This window comes from Fistularia commersonii, chromosome 33 (genome assembly GCF_037954325.1).
Source record: "Fistularia commersonii isolate RoL2024-O1a breed Wild chromosome 33, RoL_Fcom_v1.0, whole genome shotgun sequence".
In the NCBI taxonomy this organism is placed as follows: Eukaryota; Metazoa; Chordata; class Actinopteri; order Syngnathiformes; family Fistulariidae; genus Fistularia; species Fistularia commersonii.
Window position 1 is genome coordinate 3,520,653 of NC_141316.1, and position 21,257 is coordinate 3,541,909.

The 21,257-nt window shown below is 39.4% G+C and overlaps 1 protein-coding gene across 6 annotated transcripts in view; it reads left to right on the top strand.

Moving 5' to 3' along the window:
- The window catches only part of spag9b (sperm associated antigen 9b), a 37,781-nt gene that overhangs the window by 9,221 nt on the left and 7,303 nt on the right, over positions 1–21,257 (top strand). For 2 of the 6 annotated variants that reach the window (XM_086141060.1, XM_086141061.1), the window contains exons 2-15: positions 3,136–3,256; positions 5,074–5,144; positions 5,807–5,907; positions 11,384–11,531; positions 13,508–13,570; positions 14,497–14,836; positions 14,919–15,012; positions 16,502–16,626; positions 16,988–17,002; positions 17,144–17,201; positions 18,289–18,441; positions 18,532–18,589; positions 18,724–18,857; positions 19,450–19,506. In XM_086141060.1, the coding sequence (XP_085997186.1) occupies positions 3,136–3,256; positions 5,074–5,144; positions 5,807–5,907; positions 11,384–11,531; positions 13,508–13,570; positions 14,497–14,836; positions 14,919–15,012; positions 16,502–16,626; positions 16,988–17,002; positions 17,144–17,201; positions 18,289–18,441; positions 18,532–18,589; positions 18,724–18,857; positions 19,450–19,506 (1,538 nt within the window). Of the gene's footprint in view, positions 1–3,135; positions 3,257–5,073; positions 5,145–5,806; positions 5,908–9,329; positions 9,842–11,383; positions 11,532–13,507; positions 13,571–14,496; positions 14,837–14,918; positions 15,013–16,501; positions 16,627–16,987; positions 17,003–17,143; positions 17,202–18,288; positions 18,442–18,531; positions 18,590–18,723; positions 18,858–19,449; positions 19,508–21,257 lie in introns of those variants that run through there. The other 4 variants (XM_086141062.1, XM_086141063.1, XM_086141064.1 and 1 more) reach the window with 4 other exon arrangements.

The following is a 21,257-nucleotide window of genomic DNA, read 5'->3' on the forward strand; positions in this document are numbered from 1 at the left end:
GGCAGAGACTGTTCACCTCCAGTCTCATTGTGACGTTGGCACAGAAAAGAGGCTGCTTGTGTTTGAGCCCTTGGGTGGTCCTCATCTCTTTGCAGATGACACCCACCCGCAGCTCAGGGCATCAGCCCAGGGCACCGTGCTGAGCACCCGCATCACAAGACTGTATTGGCCAAATCTCTCATCAGACACCTGAATCAGCTGAGTACAACAACAGAGAGGGCAGCAAGTGCTTGTCAAGACCTTGTGTTTCAAACAAATCATTTGGGAATATGAAAATTCACTTCCAGGCAGTGTTAGATGTAGACTTTACAGTAACAACAGTCAGAAGCTGCTCTGCTCATCCAGATGACTGGAAAGAGAATATCTGGTCTACTAGTGGGATTGGCGTAGAGTAAATGTAAAGATTTTTTTTATTCTCTTTTTTTTATTTGATCTTTTTTCCAGTGAATTTATCACCGTGGACTTCCCTCTCATATTTGTTGTGAAAACCATTCAAAAGTAACCACTTCCCACCAGCTCCTCTTAAACATTTCCAGACAATATGGGAGCTGAAGTCAACTGGCATTTCCTTGCCTCAAAAACCCTCCTTTATTAGCCTACCACAAAGACGAAAACCAGATTATAGTTGTTTAGGTCATCTCTTGACAGAGCTCATGTGAGAGTTATTAAAATCATTAATCCTGGGGCAAGAATGATCATTTCTATATATTCTCAATTCAGACTCATTGTTTCAAGAGTTCCAGCCAGAGGCCTGAGCAAGTCCTGACTGAGTGTTGCAAAACTTTACTGAACATGTCATGTCAACGGAAACTGTCATCTGTGATAAATCTGTGAAAAAAAAGTGATAAAAAGAAATACTGCTGAAATGTAAGGGGAAAGTTGAAGATTAGAATTGTGAAAATATAAGACCATTAAACAGACTGTGCGAACATCAATGCGTTCTACTTCAGGGCTTTTTTTATCACTCAAATAGCTTGTGAAGTTTAATTGGATAATTACATTTTATTCTACAGCCTGAAAAGTTTAGTGAAAGGAAGGTGTAGAAGCTGTAATGAAGTCACTGCTTCATCAAACTAAAGATAAACTACTAAAGGTCTGCCCACTTCTTTATTGGCCTAGTACATCAGTATTATGATTTCTAAAATGATGCGCGATGCATATGTGAAGGAGGAACTATACCCACCTAAAATTTCCCTCAGAAAGCTTGTTGTGCTTAATAAGAGGCATTATCCTACAGATTAGGCCTATAGAAACTGTTAATCACATTCCTTTCAAACAGCTTGAACACAGGTTTCTTTTTTCTCAGGCTCTTATTTTGACATATGTTTAGATGTCTGACAAGTGTTCTACAACAAAAGCTTATCTGACTCCAAACCTGTACCAAGTAACATTTGACCATTTACTCTGCTGAAACTATTCTTAATGAATACTGAACAGCAAACCCATGATCGGTTTAATGTAGTGTGAACACGATGGCAACTGTCATCAGCAATAGATTCTGTAGTACTCAAAAGTAACATCAAATTGTTTTTTCAAACCAAGGTAGTATTTTCATCATGCCATTGCCTTAATCAAAAGGTACTATGGTAACAAATACTGTGTCTTCTGGCAACATCTTTAGTTTTTAGTTGTTGTTTTTTTCTCTTCCTTGTGTATTGCAAGCCAACATTACCTTTACCTCTGCTCATTAGCTGTAGCTGCTAAATACTAAACACCCACCACTGTGTCTGCATTTCTTTTGTGCTGATCGGCTAATATTGCTTGCTATCCCATTTAGTAATGATGCACATAATTTAATTTAATTTCTTTACATATATTTTCATTGTAACTTTACTCCACCATAATTTTGAAGACTTAGCATTCAGTTTAAGCTTGATTTGATGTAATGCATTTACAAAGAAATTTTACGTTGCCCTTGGTATCTGCAAACACATTAGGTTTGGGCAGCACGGTCGGTTAGTGGTTATCCGGTACGAGTTCTGGGTGGAAACTCATACCCTGTTCAGTGTTGCCCCGTAGGGGCCAGCAGGGATCAGTAAATCAATGCAGTTTGCTCCAGTGTCATCAGAGGGACTTGTTGTGAGAAGTAAATGCTGCTGGGAAGAAAAGAAAAAGGATAGGGAATTAAAGAAACAGGGACTATTTGTTTCTGGCACTTCTTGGCAGTTATTTAGTCAAAAGGTTTTTTTTTTTTTTTTTTGGGTTCAGGAGGGAGCATTGTGCACCTGCTTCACAGTGAGACCATATGACTTTCTGATAATGGACAGAATGGACAGAAGTTTTCTATGGTCTTTTTGCCCAACACTGGTCATCACTGTCAGCATGATAAGATGTTTATCTCACTCACTCTAACTTTCACAATCAAGAGCTGTTTGGTGGCCCTCGTGGTGGTGATTTGTGAAGTCACAGATCAGATGGACTAAGAACACCAAACTGTCAACATGCATGTGCAATAGTCACTGGAGTGTGTTTTTTTTTTCAATTTAGTTTTAATTCCTATTGTTTATCTGCCTCACTGTTTTTTGGACTGATATTAGATACAAAACACAGTTGGAGGTTACATTTATTCAGCCTCTGAAAAAAGATAGTGGTTTTCCAAAGATAGAATGAAAATGTGCTAATCAGTTTAGTCATAAAAGATCACTGGGCAGCAAAGAATGGGTTTTGAAATCTGTAGTTGAGGGGACTGCAGCTGCCCCCTTACCTTTTTGGCTGGGGGTGTACTGGCAATTCAAATATTAACCAGCATGAAAAAAAAAGTTGCCTATGTATTTCAGAGACCTTTTATTGCCCCAAGTGGACATATTTGTTTACCCTTGTGTAAACATCTTGTGGTTGAATTCCAAGTATCTGCATTATTATCTAAAATCAAATATTGTATATGTCTTAGATTTGCCCCTTTCTTACTTCACAGACAAAAAGAAGTACAGACCTAAGTGTTTTATTTGTCATCACTAGAAAACAATTGATTGTCTGGATTATAATCAGGATGATCTTGTTGTTGATCGGCTATCTGTTCTCTACATTACCAATTGTGACTGTGTTAAATTTGATTCTTTAATACGAATCAGCAAGGAAGCTGGAATGGAGATTGAGAGTGACTGACAACTTTCTTTTTCCCGCCATGATCTGCAGAGGTACATCGCCTTCGAAGACTGTCAGGAGGGTGAGAAGAAAGATCTGCAGGGTCGCCTGGTGTTGTTGGAGTCACAGACTCGCCAGCTGGAGCTAAAAGCAAAAAACTATGCAGATCAGAGTGAGTCAATTTTCTTTTACCGGACACGCACATTATTGACAGAATACAGGTCTTTTGACTGTTTGGCTAGAGGGCAGATGGACTTCAATGTAATTCCTTAATGAAAGCCATTTGTTGCATATAATGTGTGGTAGATTCCACCTAATGAGGTGTTAAATGATTTACAAATGCTCACTGAGAAGCTGTATTACATTTGAACTTCATGGCACTTAGCTACTCATAATTTTAATCTAAACATTTTTCTGTGGTTCTAGATAAATGTGGAACTTAACGCTTAACAGAGCAGTTGTTTTTTTAATAGGAATCCCATAGTTTCTGAGTTTAACGCTAAGAGAAAAAGAATAGATGCTCTGAAATGAAAAGAAACCCCTCACGGCATGAATAGAAACCCCTCATGATGAGTGCATGACTGCTGATGGCTTGTGACTGCTTGTTTATTTCCACCGTAGGACTGTAATAGGCTGTTCATGCAGAGGGAAAGTGAGAAATCCCAGGAAACTTTTTATTTTACTTGGTTCAATGTGATACTTCCTCTTTTGAGTGTCATTGAGCTTCACTTTTTTGTACTCCCACTTGACTGAGCAAGTTCATATTTCAGGACCATGGACATACCCTTGTGTCTACTTGCCTACCAACATTCAACCCAATACAGTTGATGTCCATTAGGAAAACTTCATACATATACACACAGCTTGTAATGGATGCTGCAGGATCCTGAGTGGCCTTTTTACTTAATGTAGCGAAGAAATATAAACCGAGCACTGATACTTTCTTTGTGTGCATTGATGAATGAGTGAGATCTCACCCATTAGACGCCTGCCACCTGTTTCAGCTGAGTAGATCCCCTATCGGTTAGTAATACAGAGGCCTTTCCATCAGAATCACTTCTACTCTACACACCTGTCTGGCTCACGTTGATTTTCACTCCTCTTTTTGCCACTAGTTCCTCATTATGTCCATGCTTTAACATACTGAACCACAGCTCAGTTTTTTGAACATGTTGAGTTAAAGTTCAGTTGAAATTATTTGTTGCTGGGAGGGGGGTTTCAGGAGGGAGCTGTGTAATCTGCCACCTGTTTTAAGCAGCCTCCTCTGAAATACCCCTCCACAGACCCCATGAGTATTCTTTCCAAGGTTGAAAATCACATTTAAAAAAAATACCCCTCCCCAAAAGAAACAAAAACAACCAATCGTATTTTTACAGGGAAAATCTCAGATAGATGGTCAGTAGCAAGACCATTCTCCGAGGCAATAGATGCTGCATGTACCTAGATATATACAGTATAAACAATATTTGTGATAGTTAGGGAACCTAACACAGGTGGTCACTGTAAGAGAAATTGCCAAATTGATGTGAATCAATCAGAAATAATTTTAAAACCTTTGGTATAAAAAATATCCAAAGAATAATGCAGTGTCGGCATAAAATTGGGATATTTATTTTTGTTGTTTTTTTTCCCCCCCGCACGACTTTCATATTGATTACTCTCAACAGTTCTGCTGTTCAAGTAGTATTAAGGTACTTTATTTCACTATTGTTAAACTCGTTAGCTTAAATAGTGCTTCTTATATAAAGATGCAGTTCTTAGATGCAGTTTGTAAGGTGAACCCTTGTTGATTCTTCCTGCTAAATATTAATTTCTGAGTTTCCTGCTCCACTCTGGAGGGTCTCATGATGCACACTGGCCCCTTCTGGTTGCAATGTTTAGCTGCAGCAAGTATCTCCTGCCACCACACTCACTCTGGTTTGGACGACTGGGTCGCCTGAATGCTTCACTTTCACTGAGTGTGCCTTGGGTAATGTTTTCTTTTTTCAGTCAGCAGATTTGAGGAGAGAGAAACGGAGCTTAAGAAGGAGTACAACACCCTGCATCAGAGGCACACTGAGGTATGATGTTCTGGAACATACTCTTGCTACTCCTCACTGAAGCAAGTGTGCAGTGTGCGTCTATTGTGTAACACTCACTACACACAGTAATTTTGACTGTCAAAACACACTAACCAATGCTTTGCTGTGTTTCAAACTGACTTATTTAATTTTTGTCACCTGTTTTTAGTTTGTGTTTTCAATAGAGCACTTGCTTTCAACAGAGCTCGGTGGAATGAATTTCAATTTGCACATGCTCTTTGTCTGGGCTGGATAAAGCATGTATCAAGTACAAGTGCAATATCGTTCACTTTGAAATTGTTCTGTCGAAGGTTTGTTCAATATTGAAATTTGTCATACCTAATTTGACTGTCTACATCCAGAGCATTTATTTTTATGTTTATTATTTGTTTGCTTTCAAGATATATTGCTCTTAACACCAGTCAGACATGATCTAAAAATGACCACATCACTGAAAATCAACACAAAATTTGTTAGCAAATATAAGAAAATGGCCTTGCAAATACAAATTAGAAGAATTTAGGACAAAACATTTGTAAAGTTTTTATTGAAATATATATTTGAAAAGGTCCAATTTAAACCAGACCTGTCTGTTCAATGTCTTATGCATATTACAATTATCAACAAGAAAACAACACTGACTTTTTGTTATTACTTTACAGATGATCCACAACTACATGGAGCACTTGGAGCGAACAAAGCACCAACACACAGCGCCAGCAGCCGAGCCAGCAGAAACCGCCCAAGCCCCAAGCAGACACAGGTCAGACATTGACCACTGTTGCCTGTGCTGTTCACTCACAGTTAAACAGATTTCTCACCTTCACCAAGGACTGACAGGATTTTCAAGTTCTTCATGAAAAAGACACTTGAACTTTTTTCCAGGTGTTGGCCAAAGCGACTGCTAAGTGAATTACATTTGTCTGCAGTGGGTTATAGCACAAGTGGGAGCTGTTAGTCTTTTGCTGGCTAGGTTTGTTTGTGTTTCTAGTGTATGTTCTGTGTATTCAGCTCAGCAACACAAAAAAGCAGAGATTGAACGCTTCTCATTTTTAAGAAATTCTAGTGATTTTGAGTTAAAGTACTTGGTGTTCTCTGAGCCAACTGTTTGAATGGATGACAACATCTGATTTGTGAGACCTGTTGTCATTGTGCAACAACCATTTACTTGCACAAATGTGTTAAATCCTTGGATGTAGCCACTGCCATTCTTGTGGTCCACAGTACTGTTCAGTCCTGGCTGCAAGCTGCTACATATAAAATAAGCCATCTTGTGGATTGAGATCCCATAGTGTCCTTTATTTAGCTTCAAATTTGGTACTTGAAAAAGGAGTGTCAAATGTTCCCAAAAGGGTCCAAAAGCCAGTGCAGGTTGGTGGCAGCCAGGAAGGTGGGTGAATGTGTTTGTAAGATCTAAAGACCGTCAGTAATATATGCAGTTATTCCAGGACAATCTCTTCATTCTTGTTTTTATCTTAAATGACATTTCCAGTATATGGTGTGCTGTTCCATATGCTTACTGTCTTTGTTGTAACTTTCCAAGTTTACTGTCAGGAGATCATTCCGGCGTTGCGGAAAATTATTGATGAGCTCCAATATGATCGTAATGGATTGGACAACTCTTTTTTTTTTACCAGTTTTCTTTGATATAGTTGACAATACTGATGATGCCCACTTCTCTCATGAGATGCCATCTAATGCATAACTCTGCACCAGAATGATGAGGCATGCAGTATGTGGGTCATGTTAGCGACAGGTTTTGACCTGGAAGAACACTGTCTGCTGGTCATATTAAAATCTGTTCTTGCTGAACCCGACACAATTTCAGAGAATGATACTTGATATTTACATTCCCTGATGAGCGTAAGACTGAAGGATCAGACTGTGCCATTGTGTTTCGTGAATCTCTTTATTTGATTTCTGGCTCTGATAGGCACACAGCAGGGTAAAAATAATTCGTGTTCACATGTTTTTTTTAGCTCATTTAGGACTGAAAAATGGTTTCAGTTCACTTGAATTGCATAATGGTCATGAACTGTGGGTCATGACCGAAAGAACAAGGTCATGGATTCAGTCAGCTGAAATAAACTTTCTCTGCAGAGAAAGTCCTCTCCCTTAGAGATAGGGTGAGGAGCTCGGCCATCCGGGAGGAACTTAGAGTAGAGTGCTGCTCATTCACGTGGAGAGGAGTCAGATGAGGTGGTTTGGGCATCTGGTTAGGATGCCTCCTTGACACCTCCCTGGTGAGGCGTTCCGGGCATGTCCAACCGAGAGGAGGCCCTGGGGAAGACCCAGGACACGCTGGAGGGACTGTGTTTCTAGGCTGGCCTGGGAATGCCTCAAGATCCCCCGGGAGAGCTGGACCAAGTGGCCGGGGAGAAGGAAATCTGGGCTTCTCTACTTTGGCTGCTGCCCCCATCACCTTATAAGCGGTATACAATGGATAGATGGATGGATGAATTAGATAATATTCAATTGATTTTGGGACATTGTTATATTAGATTGTAGATTTGATGTATTGGTTGATGTGGGTGACTGCAGTTAAGCAAGGAAGCAGGACTGCAAGCTTTACTCCTACACATGTTTGTGTCATCTCTAAGGGGAAGAAAAATAGGTCGGAGAACCTGTCTGCAGAGAAGTGGAGCAAACACAGGAAGCTGGAAATGTACAGCTTATCAGTAATGTGCAAACTAAAAGAACAGAACAATGCTTACAGAATTAGAATAGATGATCCTTTAAGATTTGCATCTATTTCTGTTACACAACGACAATGAGAAAAGATGTTACAGCAGATGCTATCATTGAAAAGAGGAGATTGACTGTGGATTCCCAAGTGGCTAACAGAGGATGGTGTAAATCAGATGAGTAATATGCTTCCATGGGATTGGATGTTGAGCTGTGTGTTTGGTTGTTCATTTGACGAGTAAATGAGACTGGCTGCAGTGCAATGAGTAGCTAGGAGAACCACAGTTGTAAGGATGTATATTTATTCTCATACCTAGATCATCAATATCATTAAGGTTTAAAAAAAAAAACATCATCAGTAAAAATGATTGTCATTTTACAGTAAATCTACATTCCTGTCAGCCTAAAAATACCTTGTATACTTTTTGGAAACAATGAGAGTGGGCACATTGGCTGTTAATGGAGCAGGATCACCGTTACTCCTTCCAAATTTAATTTCATGCTCCTCTCAAGAGCACCTCCATGCCTTGAACCTTTAGGCCCGTGTTTTAATGCTCCCAGTCTAAACACACTTCATACGCAAAAGCTGCATAGAACTACTGTAGTTTATAGCACAGATTTTCACCTCTCAGCCCATGCTATTTTAGTTTTTCTGTCCCTTGCCACGCTCATGCTCCCCTCTCAATTCAGAGGCCTTGTAGGGTTACAGCACAGAGCTATGCTTGACCACAGGTGAGAACACCTTTAGACAAGTCTGATGCCATCTTATTTATTTGTCCTGAAAAATTACAAATTAGTTACAGACAAATGCAGGGACCATAACAACTGTAAATGTGGTATGAATGGTTCTGGACTGATAGTGATCAGTTTCAATTTTAGTGAATGACTAACCACTCATCTTGTTACTTTGTTTGTTTATTTATTTATTATTTTAATTATTTTCTCTTCATTAATGGGCAACGCCTCATTAGGTCAAAATGGTAATTGACACGAAAAGATACAAATTCATACTGGTCTATATTTCGCTAGGGGTACGGAGGGCTATGCAAGATTCACCAATCATTACTTATAAAAAGTTAGTCATAAATACGAACAGATAAATTGAAGATCTTTTTCCTTTCAAAAAGGAGACCATTCAGCAAATCTTGTTAAATGCACTAAAATTTTATTTCATGAAATCGGAGAAATCGAATTGAACGTCTATGACTTTAATTTGTTTTTAATATCATACACTCAGTACTAACCAGCGCTCTCAAAAAAACATCTTGCCAATTTCCCTCAGGGATGCATGCGCGTGCGCACACACACGCACACACACACACACACACACACAAACTGATCCGTCTGCGGGTATTGCAGCCAATAAGCTGCAGCCTGAAAGGAGGCATATGGAACAAGCTGCCTCAGCATCCAAAAGGGAGAGTGAGATGAAGAGACCAGGAGAGGGAGGGGTGGTGGTTGCTGTTAGAGTGAGCGAGGGAGAGCGTCAGAGCGTTCCAGTGTGCACAGGGACGGCTGTGTCGCATCTTGGCAAAGGAGAGGAAAGGGGGAATCGAATCAGTATCACCTGTCATAGGAAGAGAGGACGAAAGGAACTGCTGCCCTGTAGATGAACTGCTGCCGCAGCCGAAACCCCCAGGATTACTGCTGCCCCTGTCTGCCTCGGCGCTCTGCTGCTGACTGGAAGGATACAGCACCTCTGACCTCAGCTGTAGATGTTTTCATAGTGCTAGAGTCGGTGAATTCAGTCGCGCAGTGACTGCCAGCTATTTGCTGTCATCAGCTGTGCCCACCAGCCCCCTGGTCCCTGGTGAGGCGTGGGGGCCATGATCCGGGGGTGCCATGAGCCCTGGGTGTATGCTGCTGTTTGTTTTCGGCTTTGTAGGGGGAGCAGTGGTCATCAACTCTGCTGTGCTGGTGTCTCTATCGGTGCTGCTGCTGGTTCACTACTCTGTCTCTACAGGCGGCTTACCTGCCCTGCCTTCATTACCCTCCCTACCCAGCCTCAGCAGGTACATTATGTGTTTGGCTGTGTGTGTTGTCATCATTGATACAGACAAATTTACCCTCCTGCTTATGATCCACAGCATTTGTCATGGTCCTAGTGTTGGTGATACGTATGAGCTGTGACTTGGTTAGACAGTGAGAAAGAGTGCCCTGAAAAGTAGGTCAAGATACTATCAGGGGGAAATGACAATTGTAGCCAGACTGCAAAAGCTTGGAGAGTTTATGATTTTGTTTAGTTATTTTTTGTGAATCTCTGTTAAGATATCATATCAGGAGAGGACTGGTCTCACCACTTGGTTCAAACTACAAAAGCCAACATTGGCTGTGGTCAGTGGCCTGCATGTGACCTCTTCTGCTCAGTATGGTACTGTGTCCATTGTTTTTGGGCTGCTGCTTTTATCACTGGATGCCAGCTGCTCTGGTCACCGTGACAGCCATTGTTCCCCTGCTTGTGTACGGTCTGCTTCTTCATACCTAGTCTCTGGAATCTGACTTTATTCTGCTACCATATCGATGAACACCAACCTTGCATCATAGTCCACAAGATTTTCTAACGACCGCATTATGTGCTTAAAAAAACATGAAACTTGCGTGAACCATCACGAGTCACAGATTTTGTGTGAAGTTCATGACTGATGCCATTCTGATAACCCACATCTCCATGGTGAAATGACACAGGTGCTATTGAAATAATGCTTTAGCAAAGAGGTGGGAGTTAGTGGTGTTTAATATCAACATACTATATCAGTCCATTTTCAAAATGTCAGGAAAAGTATCTGTAACTTCTCGTAATCTCTTGACTCAGTCTTAAATCATTAATTATCTATAACTGATTTCTTTAGTCAACTCTCATTGAACCAATCTCCAGTCCACATGGTGAAGCGGACTGACAATATCAATATTGGTCTCTAAGGCAAAACAATATGATAGAAATTATATATTTCTAAAACCTTTGCTGGTATTTCACTCATCTGCAACCAGCAGTTATTGTACCAAAATTTAAGTGAGAAAGTGGTTATGCCCTCCTCCCCCAATCTTGTTACTTTGTTCTATGTACTCTGTTATGTAAGATACTTGGATAAATTATAATTTATCGCCTGACTTAAGCTTAATCCATGATGTGTCTCACTCTTTCTAAAAACATCATTACAACATTAGGAACCTCCATGTTGATTGAGATTATTTAAACTCTTGATAGTTTGATGCTGTTTGAAATACACTTTGCCAGTGGAAATCAAATGTAAATCTTGTTGCTACCACAATGGTTGTCTTTGCTTGGTCTCTCTCCTACACTATCAGAAGAATTCATGATATTTGATCACATGACTGGTGATTCTTGGACAGTGGTCATATCCTCACCCGTTAAGCCCACTGCTTGGACCTAGAACCGGATAGCTGCACAAAAATGATAGCAATTTTCATGTAATTCGGTTGATACTTATGTATAGCTTTTAAATAAAGTTTCACCATTAATATTGTTCCTTGATACTCCAAATGTGACTTACGTAAGCACATTGTTTTTCATCTTTTCTATTCTATGTATCCAGGAAGGAGCGCCCTAACTCCATGGGCATATTTCAGCTTCCTGGGAATGATGGCATGACCCCTGACCTCCCAAGGGAACCTGTGGACACCCCATCAGAACCCTGGAGATTTAACAACCTCAGCCACCCACGGTCAAATGCCAACCTCAAGGTATAATTTACAATGGCACAACATTTTTCTCTGATGTTGGAATAAAAACCTTGTGTCAGATGTTAAGTTAGTAGAAGTTGACTTGCTGTACTTCCCACGAGTCAGTCGTGACCTCATCCCCTGTTCTCTTGAAAGTGTTTTTAAAAAAATGTGTGAACCCTTAAGAGAGTACATTTCCTTTCATTCAACAAAGACTGTTCAATGTGCCCAGAATTTTTAAGTGTGTGTGTATTTGTGTGTGTGTGTGTGTGTGTGACTGGGTGGCTTGGAGCCCAGCAAGCACAGGAAGTGGTACCATTCAGGCCTGCCTTTAACCTCAAGGGAGGACAGAAAGGACAGAGTGTCTTCTCATTGTTGCTGTTGGAGACCATGCTGGAAATGGATGCTTCATGAATATTAATGACTCCGAATAAGGTTTTGTCTGCTATGATTCTATTAGTTGAACCTCAGCTGGAAACTAGGGGAGTTTTTTTTTTGTGGTAACTACCATTTTCACGTGTCACAGTGCAAGTCACTAGAGAGTAATAAAGGTAATGCATTACATTTTATATACACACAGTCATTGTGAGAGGCTAGGAATTACTAAGTGTAAATCGTTGGAAAATGTCAAGTCAAGGGACAAAACACAAAGGCAGCTCTTGTCACCGGTGCAATGGGAGCCTGGTAAAAGTGCCTGTGTGTTTGGAGGGGGTTGAGGGAATATCCTTTTATCAGCATAGGCGCCGGAGAGTGAAGCTCCTTCTCATTGGCTGCTTACTGCTGCCATAGCAACTATAGTGGCACCAGGATTGGCACCTCACAATTGTAGAGGGCAGCAACAGAGCAGGTAGATTTAGAAAAAATATTGTGAAAAGAAAAGGGGGGTTTTCACCATTGATTTAATTTTAAAGGTTCAATGTGAGTGAGATATAACTGCACTGTCATTCTTTAACAAATATAACATACTATGTTTTGAAATGATAGTGATGATTTTTTTTAGTTATACATAAGGCTATATTGAAATTGAATGAAGGATCATTTTCTGCACCAGAACTTACTTGCTAGCTCCTTTCAGGAGGTTGAAACACTTACCAAAAGAATGGTGTCAGTATGTCAAGCTGACATATGTCTCCAGAATAATTTATATGTACATGCATGAGTCTTCAGAAAAAAATGAAAAAAAAAATACAATGGGTAATGTTAAGTCTGAATTTGTTCTATCTGTTCCTGTAAAACATGTGCAAACCCCTAATTAATCTGGCAATTGGTATCTGAGAGCTTTATTATCTCCCTAGCAGATTGAATCTAGCCTTATTTGGTTTTCAAGGTGACCCTATAGATAATTTGTTGTCCTGATTGATTTGGTGTTCTGCTTTAGCCTTTGTGCTATTTATAGATCCAGAGCGTGTGGTAATGGACTCAAAACATCAAGACAGCAAGAATAGAAAATGTCCATATTGCAACTTGACTGTGGATACCATGGTAGTCCTGTCACTAAGAGACATTTCCAACTGTTTTTTTTTTCTCTCCTCTTACTTATGCACATTAAGATAGGGAGGAAAGGATTGCACCAAAATCCATCACACCTATGGGAAGTATTAGAATGACTCACTCATTTTATCTTTTCTCTGTTTGATTTCTGTTCACATACAGGTTTTTCCCCAGAATTTGAATCTGTTTTTAGCTGCCGGAAGGAGTGAGTGCTAAACTCTGTTCTGGTGGCTGTTGACAAATGCACACATCGAGGCTCTGCATACTGTATGCGACAATTTAAACTCCTAGAAATTAACTAAGGGCCATTGTTAGTGTGTTTTTTTGAGAGTAGTGGGTCAGAGACTGTCATTGGATCTCCAGCAAAATAATGTCTCACGCGTTAGAAAATTTATAAGGCCAAAGCAAAATGGACATTTTCCGATGTTGTTGTTGATATGTGGCACACTTTTATGATTTGATGAATATTTGAAAATGGAACGAGTAAGGCCTTTAATTTCCATCAGCTTGCGGAGCCCCTCTCCCCCGTTCAAGAGGAAAGTTCACAGGGGAGGTCTGGTCTGTACCAGGTAGATCACTTCCTCACCATCATGGATTCTGTCCGACTAACTTAGTCCTTTGCTTTTTGGTCTGAATGACGTGATGGTGATCCTGCTGTTGCTGTGAGTCAGTCAAACTTAACATATTTAATGTCAGACACTCACACTACCGCATGCACTTTTTAACATTTTGAAGTGGCTTAATCCTTCACCATGTTAAGATTTCACCATGAGGTTGCTAGGCAACTAGTAGAGGCAGAGAATTCAAAAAAGGCATTCGGTGGTACATTATACACATGGTACAGTGGTAGTTTCAGAGCATCATGAGTGTTGTTGCTATTTCCATGTCCAAAAATGTGTATCACTTAAGAACCACGTTCAGGGCACGTTGCAGTGACATATACTCCATGCCAGTCTTTGCCTAGTTGACAGATATTGCAAATCTTAGGTCAGATAAACCACGCTCATATTAATCTTTCAATGTCGAATCGCCACTTTAAGGGTTGTTTTGTTTAATAAATTCTCATTCTTTTTAATTTAATTTTTTTTCCTGCCAAAAAAATGAATTAACATGTTAATACAAAGCAACGCAATAAACAGTCAGCATGTTTTTGGCCTCATCTGGAAATTCAGACATTGGTATTCACTCTGGTTCAGAATATTCAGTGTAGGTGAGGTTTCTCAGGGAGATTAACAGTCATCATTTGGCATTTTAGTATGACACCCACTCATTATTGAAGAGGATCTCCTGAGTTTTGAAGGTAAATTTTCAAGGTCAATAAATCATCCTTTCTATTCATGTGCATCTGTGAATGGAGTGGTGTGTTCTCATTATTATATTTTTTTTTCCCCTTTGGTTCTGGTTGAAAAATATATAGTTGACCCTTCATAGCTTTATACGATCATAGCTTTTACTGTTATTGTTTGTTCACCTTGATTTTATGTCTCCCACAAAGGATGAGCTGGCTGGTGCAAACAGTGGTGCTCCCAAATCAAGCAACAACCAAGGAAGTGTCTCAAAAAGTGGAGTCTCCACGTCCTCTCAGGCCGGTACCTCCAAATCAAACAACTTGACCCCTCTGTCTCCTCACGATGGAGCATCCACTGCTGCCTCTGATGTAGCCATGGAGTCTGTGGACACCCCCCTGCAGGACCAGGAAGGTTCAGACGGCATCAACAAGAATTTGGACTACAACAGTGGTAAACCCGAGAGCAGCAAGGACATCTCAGCAGTGCAAGGACAGCAGGGCCCCTCAGGACAGGAGGGTCAGGACCCTAATAATGCACCTCCCAAAGGTGATAGTACAGACTGTAATAAACACATGAGGATGAAACCGATTCATGTATTTTTATGCTAATATTTCCTTGGCTTTACTAGATGGATCAGATGACCTGGAGAAGTCCGAAGTGATGGAGATCATAGAATCCACCCCAGAGCTAGACATGGAACTCGAAGGCTGCCAAGGAACAAGGTGCACAAAGTTTCAGATTTTCTTTAGAATTTATCTTGTATCCTGAAACTTGAACTTCAATATAGCTAGTTATACGCATGCCGTTTTGGGCAAAAAAAATCTCCCAAGTTTCCATTAAACTTAGCTTCCAATTGCGCTGCACTGGGGCTGTTAGAAATCCTATCCGCTCAGTACTATCAATGTAAATTACACTTTTTTTTTTTAAAACAAGTACTGCCAGCAATATTTCCTGATGTAGTGCTGCGCCAGAAATGTCACTGTTATATTTGTCTTTGAATAGACTTGAGCTGATTGGACCATTGGGACTCTTTCTTTCTCTGTCTGTCTGACTCTCCCTCCCTTTCTATTGCTCTTTCTGTTTCTCTCTGTTTTTAGAGAAAGTTCATTTGCTTGCTGTCTTTGTTTCAGACATGATAAACTAGCAATTCAATTTTGATGATGTAGTTTCTTCAGGATTACTTTGATTACATTTATTGTGATCAGAAAAAGAGGCCCAACTAAGCAAATACATTTCATAGTGAAACCTCCTCTGACTGAAACATGACATAGTAAATATGTCAGTTCAAGAGTCATGAAAGGATTTAAGAGGATTATCTGGAGAAGCAAAGATAAGTGATCTGTCTTCTTAGATTGCACTAGGATAAATTAATGGTATGCCGATATGTCCCTTTTTGCATGTAAATTTAAAAATATTTGTTATACTTTTTTTTTTTTACATTTAGGTCAAGACTTAGTTACTTGTAAATAATTATAATTTGCAGTTTGTTGGAGCATTTCCATTAAGAATTAATCATTTTCCAAGTTAAAACCAGTTTACCAGTCCACCAGAAACCAGTCAACAGTTCTACTATTTGCAGTTCTCTGTATGTTTTGCCGTTTTGTAAATGATTTACATGGTCTACCCGAAGTGTAACTATTACATTTCAGCAGTCTGTGTGAGATTTAAAGGTAAAAGAATTCTGAGTAAAACTTTGTCATTTTATTTAGTCCTATATCACTAACTCACTCTGTAACCTTGGGGTGTTAGTCTGAACACCTTTTGTCCCAAACTCCTGACTGGACTGAGGAAAGACTGCCATATGTTGCTGTAACAGGGAAAAAAAGCATCCTAGATGGAAGAAGGGAATCCATATTGCAAAACTAAAATAATAAGAACCAAGTAGAGTCTTTTTATTCAAGGGTTCATGAGAACTCACTAGCAGTTTTTGAGACCTGCTGATTTGTTTAGGGTCTATATACAAATTACATAAGCCATGAAAAGTAGCATTTGAGATTTGGCAAAAACACTAAACTTTCCCAATCGATGTTTAGAACTGGCCCTGTAAATACTAAAAGTATGACATTATACGTTGTTTCATTTTGCAGCAGTTCCTACATTTACCATGTTGTAAGTAACAATCATGTTTAGTCCGATGAATGTTTCGAAGTATGAATCGTATCGAAGTATTGCAACACGCTTTCATAATGAACTTGTCTATTGTGTATCCAGCACACCGACTAAAGGCGGCATAGAAAATCTAGCGTTTGACCGGAACACTGAGTCCCTGTTTGAGGAGCTGTCATCTGCAGGAAACGACCTGATAGGAGATGTAGACGAAGGAGCGGATCTACTGGGTAGGACACCTTACACACTTGTCACTCTCTCTGATGATTTGGTCAAAGCTTGAAACTTTAAATCACATCTCTTTCCCTGTCATGTTTTTTAAATTTTCTGTGACTGTCGGGGCTTCTGGTCTCTCCAGATGAGTTTTCTGGTGTGTATCAGTTAGACTGATCTTGAGCAGCTCAGTGGTTTACCCAAATGTCTTTTCAACGTCTGTCCCTTTGTGTTAGTAATGTGGGATAGATTAGAGAGTTGACCGTGTTGTTGGACCAGAATCTTCAAATGAAACCTCTGTGTTTATAGGAATGTAGAATAATCTGCTGTTTAATCTTGAACTATTCTGATCTGCATTATCTCTTGCATGAATCTCAGACTACAGCTTTTTAGGTAAGACTGAACCCACATTTAATTAGTCTTGTGGAAAGAGTGGGAAATCCATCTTGACTGTTTTTTCCCTCAAGGGTTGCATTTTTTAACTCGTCTGTATTAAATTGCCATGTTGGATGATGATCATGGATGGATTTTCAGGTATGGCCTGTGAAGTTGAACATCTCATCCAAGAGAATGCCCAGCTGCTGGAGACCAAGTTAGTATCCTTTTAAGACAACTAAATTACAGTCGTACGATAGATCAGTATTTATCTTTCCTTATTCTCTTGTTTGTGTGTCATAGGGCTGGGCGATATGGAAATAAATGAATATCAGGACATTCAGAAGCCAGTTTTTCCATATCGAAAAATATATCACGATATCTGCTTGGTATGAAAAAAAAAATCACAACACAAATTGTGTTTTGAGAACACGATGAAGATTTATATCCAATTTCACTGAAATACGTGTGAATTTGTTACTGAAAGAAAAATGTGACACAGCACCACTGATCTGACTTCTTACATTTATTAAGAATAGTTTTGAAAAGTTACTTTTCCTAATATTCTGAACCTTTCCACCTGATTTCTTTACAACTGTGCACTCATTTATTGTAGATTGAAGCTGTTGATGGTAGTTTTGGACAAAATCTGATTAGCAGATGAGTAATTGATCTTATAACCCAAAAAATGTCCAAACCAGAATGAATTAAAAAAAAAAGGAAATTTAACCAATATTTTATCCGTAGGCACTACAATTATATTTTCAAAAAAATTAGAAATATCCATTGTATAATATCATACTTTGGATACTTTTCCCAGAAATTATTGCCCAGCCCTAATGAGTTGTTTGGACTTTCTAACTGAGTGTTTAAAACAAAAAAAAAGACAAACTTGGAAAATGTTTTTATAATGCGAATACCGACCTTGACATTTGAGCAATCTTCACTGATTTAGGTTTTTATGTGTATGTCAAATGGATTCCAGCACGGGAAATATATCTTTATGTGAACTTTCTGTCTTTGTTCCTTAAGTACTATTACTGTTCTGTGTCTTTACATTTTATTAGGGGAAATAATCTTTTGGAAAAATGCTTTACTAGTTATTAGTGGAAAAAAACCCCAATATTCATGTTAAAATGTACACCCCTAGTATAAACTGTGCATGTCAGAAACTGAATTTTTAGCACCTGAATGTTAGTTATTGATGGAAATAATTAAATAGCTCCAAAAGCTCCGGTGAAAATAACTGCCTTTTTCTGTTTCATGTATCATTAATTCATGTGTGGTTGTATGCATGTTTTCAGAAATGCGTTGAATATAGCTAAGAATGACCTTATTGCTCAACTGGATGAGCTATCATGTGAAAAGGAGGTCCTGCGTGGAGAGTTGGATGCCGTCACTCAGGCCAAGACCAAACTGGAAGAGAAGAACAAAGAGCTGGAGGAAGAACTCAGGAAGTGAGCTACTCAACAGTTTTAATAGTCTCAGATGTTGGTTGCAAGATCAGTGCTTGTGAACGTTATTGAAATCTGTGTATTCTCTGACAGGATTCGGTCAGAAATTGATGACACCAAGCAGAAGGCAAAGGTTGAGAATGACGATGACGTGAGTCCTCATTTACTTATTTTTTGTTATACATGTAAAAAGTTCAAGCTATTTTTAGGTATTTTTGATCAAAATGAACACCATGTTTTTCTGAATGCATAGATAATAAATTGTGACCGTGTTCATGCTATTAGCAAAGCGACGTGCCCACTGCTCAGAGGAAGCGCTTCACCAGGGTGGAGATGGCCAGAGTTCTGATGGAGAGGAACCAGTATAAGGAGAAACTGATGGAACTACAGGAGGCTGTCAAATGGACAGAAATGATCCGGTGAGATGACTGAAAAAATATCAGATATCTTCAGAATCTTGTTAGTTAAGGGATAGACTTAGTGACACATATTTGCTGACAGAATAAATACAAAGTTTTGCAGAACACATAGGCTATGAAGGGATACAGAAGAAATGGTGTAGCTTTGATAGTACAATGTGCAAAAATGCATGAACTTTTACCAGGTGCCTGCTGTGTGTTGATTCATGAATACTCAATTGAACAACATATATTTTATCACGGAGGAAGCCTGTTTTCTGATTGTGGTGGCGATGGCAAAAAATAGTCAGAAATAATATATGAAAGAGTATACTATCCCCTCAGAGGTGGCTGGAGGAACATAAAGAAAATGTAAAGGAATAAGAAAAAAATATCAGAAACACTTAAAAATATTTATTATAATTATAAGTGAGCTCATGATTCATTTTTCCAAAGGAGTGAGTTAATCTTTCGGTTTGTTGCTAGGCTATATCTACACAAGTTCTGTTTGTGGTAAACAATAATAAAATTAAATGCTGAGGAGAGTGAGACTTGCACAGCTCCACTACCTACCCCATTTCTCTGACAATCTAAACTAAACTGCTTCTCTCAGGGCCTCAAAGGAGAATCCAGCTCTTCCTGAGAAGAAGAAGTCCAGTCTCTGGCAGTTGTAAGATACTCCTTTATTTCCTCTTATCAAGTCAAGATAATCTATAGGAACATGATATTTCGGGTATTTGACATGTTTTACTTTTTTTGTATTTCATGTTGTATGGATGTTTTCACCAGGATGTAGGTAAATCTTGGACATGCATCAGTGCCTGTTATGATGAGCATCTATTTTTTTTAATTACTTCATATATTTCAAAGTGCTAGCTGTGAGAGCCTGTGTGGGATTTATCTTAGATTTGACCAAATTGCCTGCCATCATTCTTCTTTAGTAATGTTTAAAAATGCACACGGTAATAGTCCATGAGAGTTATGTCATGATAATTCAATGCAATACTTGTTGAAAACCCAACCCAGCAATACTTTTTGATCTGTCACGCTCTCCATTGCTGACTTTTAGTGTTAATGTGTTTGGTTTGGAGTTCATTATGCTGGCCAGGTTTGTTGTGCTGGGTCTGGGGCAGCTTGAGAAACCAAAAACTCATGAATCTCATTTCTCCTGCCTTGTTGTTTTGTGTGTCCCTTTTATATTCCGCCTGATGTTGCATCGTCTCTTTGTAGGAGGTGTGCTGCGTGGGTTGCTCTGCTATCAGGGGGGGAGGTGTGGGCGGTGTCTGTACATGTAGAGTTTTTAGGTCAAAATGAAGGAAACATGATCTGGATTTCCAATTTGATGCAGTGAATTTCTTGTATTTGGGGTACAGGCATGAGAGACCTGTAGCTTCTACACTGAGTTGAGCATGCTGCACTATAAAACATAGCAAAATAATGACATTCCGGGCAGAGAATTAAATTGTATTTTTAGATTTTCTGTTCCCTGTTGTCATGGTGAGCAAGCAATTTCAATCAAGTGCACAGCAGCCCCTCTGTATGATGATGAGGTGTCAGACTAGTGAAAAGGGTGGCCAAAAATGTGGTTATATTGTGCTTGATGATGGAGCAGGTAACAGGCTGATGATCACACAAAATGGATGTAGGTCGCTGCAGAAAAAATGATTTTGCTTTTTTGCTGTGATAAAGGATGTTATGAGTTGGCTTGGTTCGATTCAATGACTCAGACCAACAAGAATTAGCATGTCTAAAAGCAGCATTGCTGCTGTGTATGGTATGAAACTAGTGCTGCTAGCTACAATTTATTTGATTTTTCTGCTTTGAACAGATCAATATGTCAAAAATAGATTTTAAACCAGAGCCACAATTGAAATCATACAGGCTCCCTCCTGAGCAAAATGGTTTCAGTCTTTAAATTGCGATCTTAGCATACAGAAATAATGTTTCAAAGAAGATCTGCAATATATCTAAGAATCAAAATTTTCCCTACCCAATTAGTAAGTAATGACAATGCAAATCCACGCATCATAATTTGTTTTGAAGAGAGAGAGAGAGCGAGGGAGAGAGGTGAATTGTTGCCTCTCAAGTCAGTTGTATAGAATGTTTTCAGTTTTATGCAGCAGCATTTTGAATGGAGGGCTGCATGTGAAGTCAGAAGATCCAGAAATTGCTTGAGCTGTCAGGTTAAGAGCAAGAGAGAGTTGGGGAAATCAACTATGTTACTATCTACATCCCTTGCTCTGTGTTGTTGACTAATGTCCCAGTCAATGCACACATTAACCCTGCGCTCCTTGCTTCCCCACGCTGTGTGTAGACAACTTCTCAGATATTCCGTCAGGACGGTTTAATATGAATATCGGTGTAACAGATGCCTGTGTGGAAGCCGGCATGGCGTTTTGGCATGAGGCAGGAACCCTTACA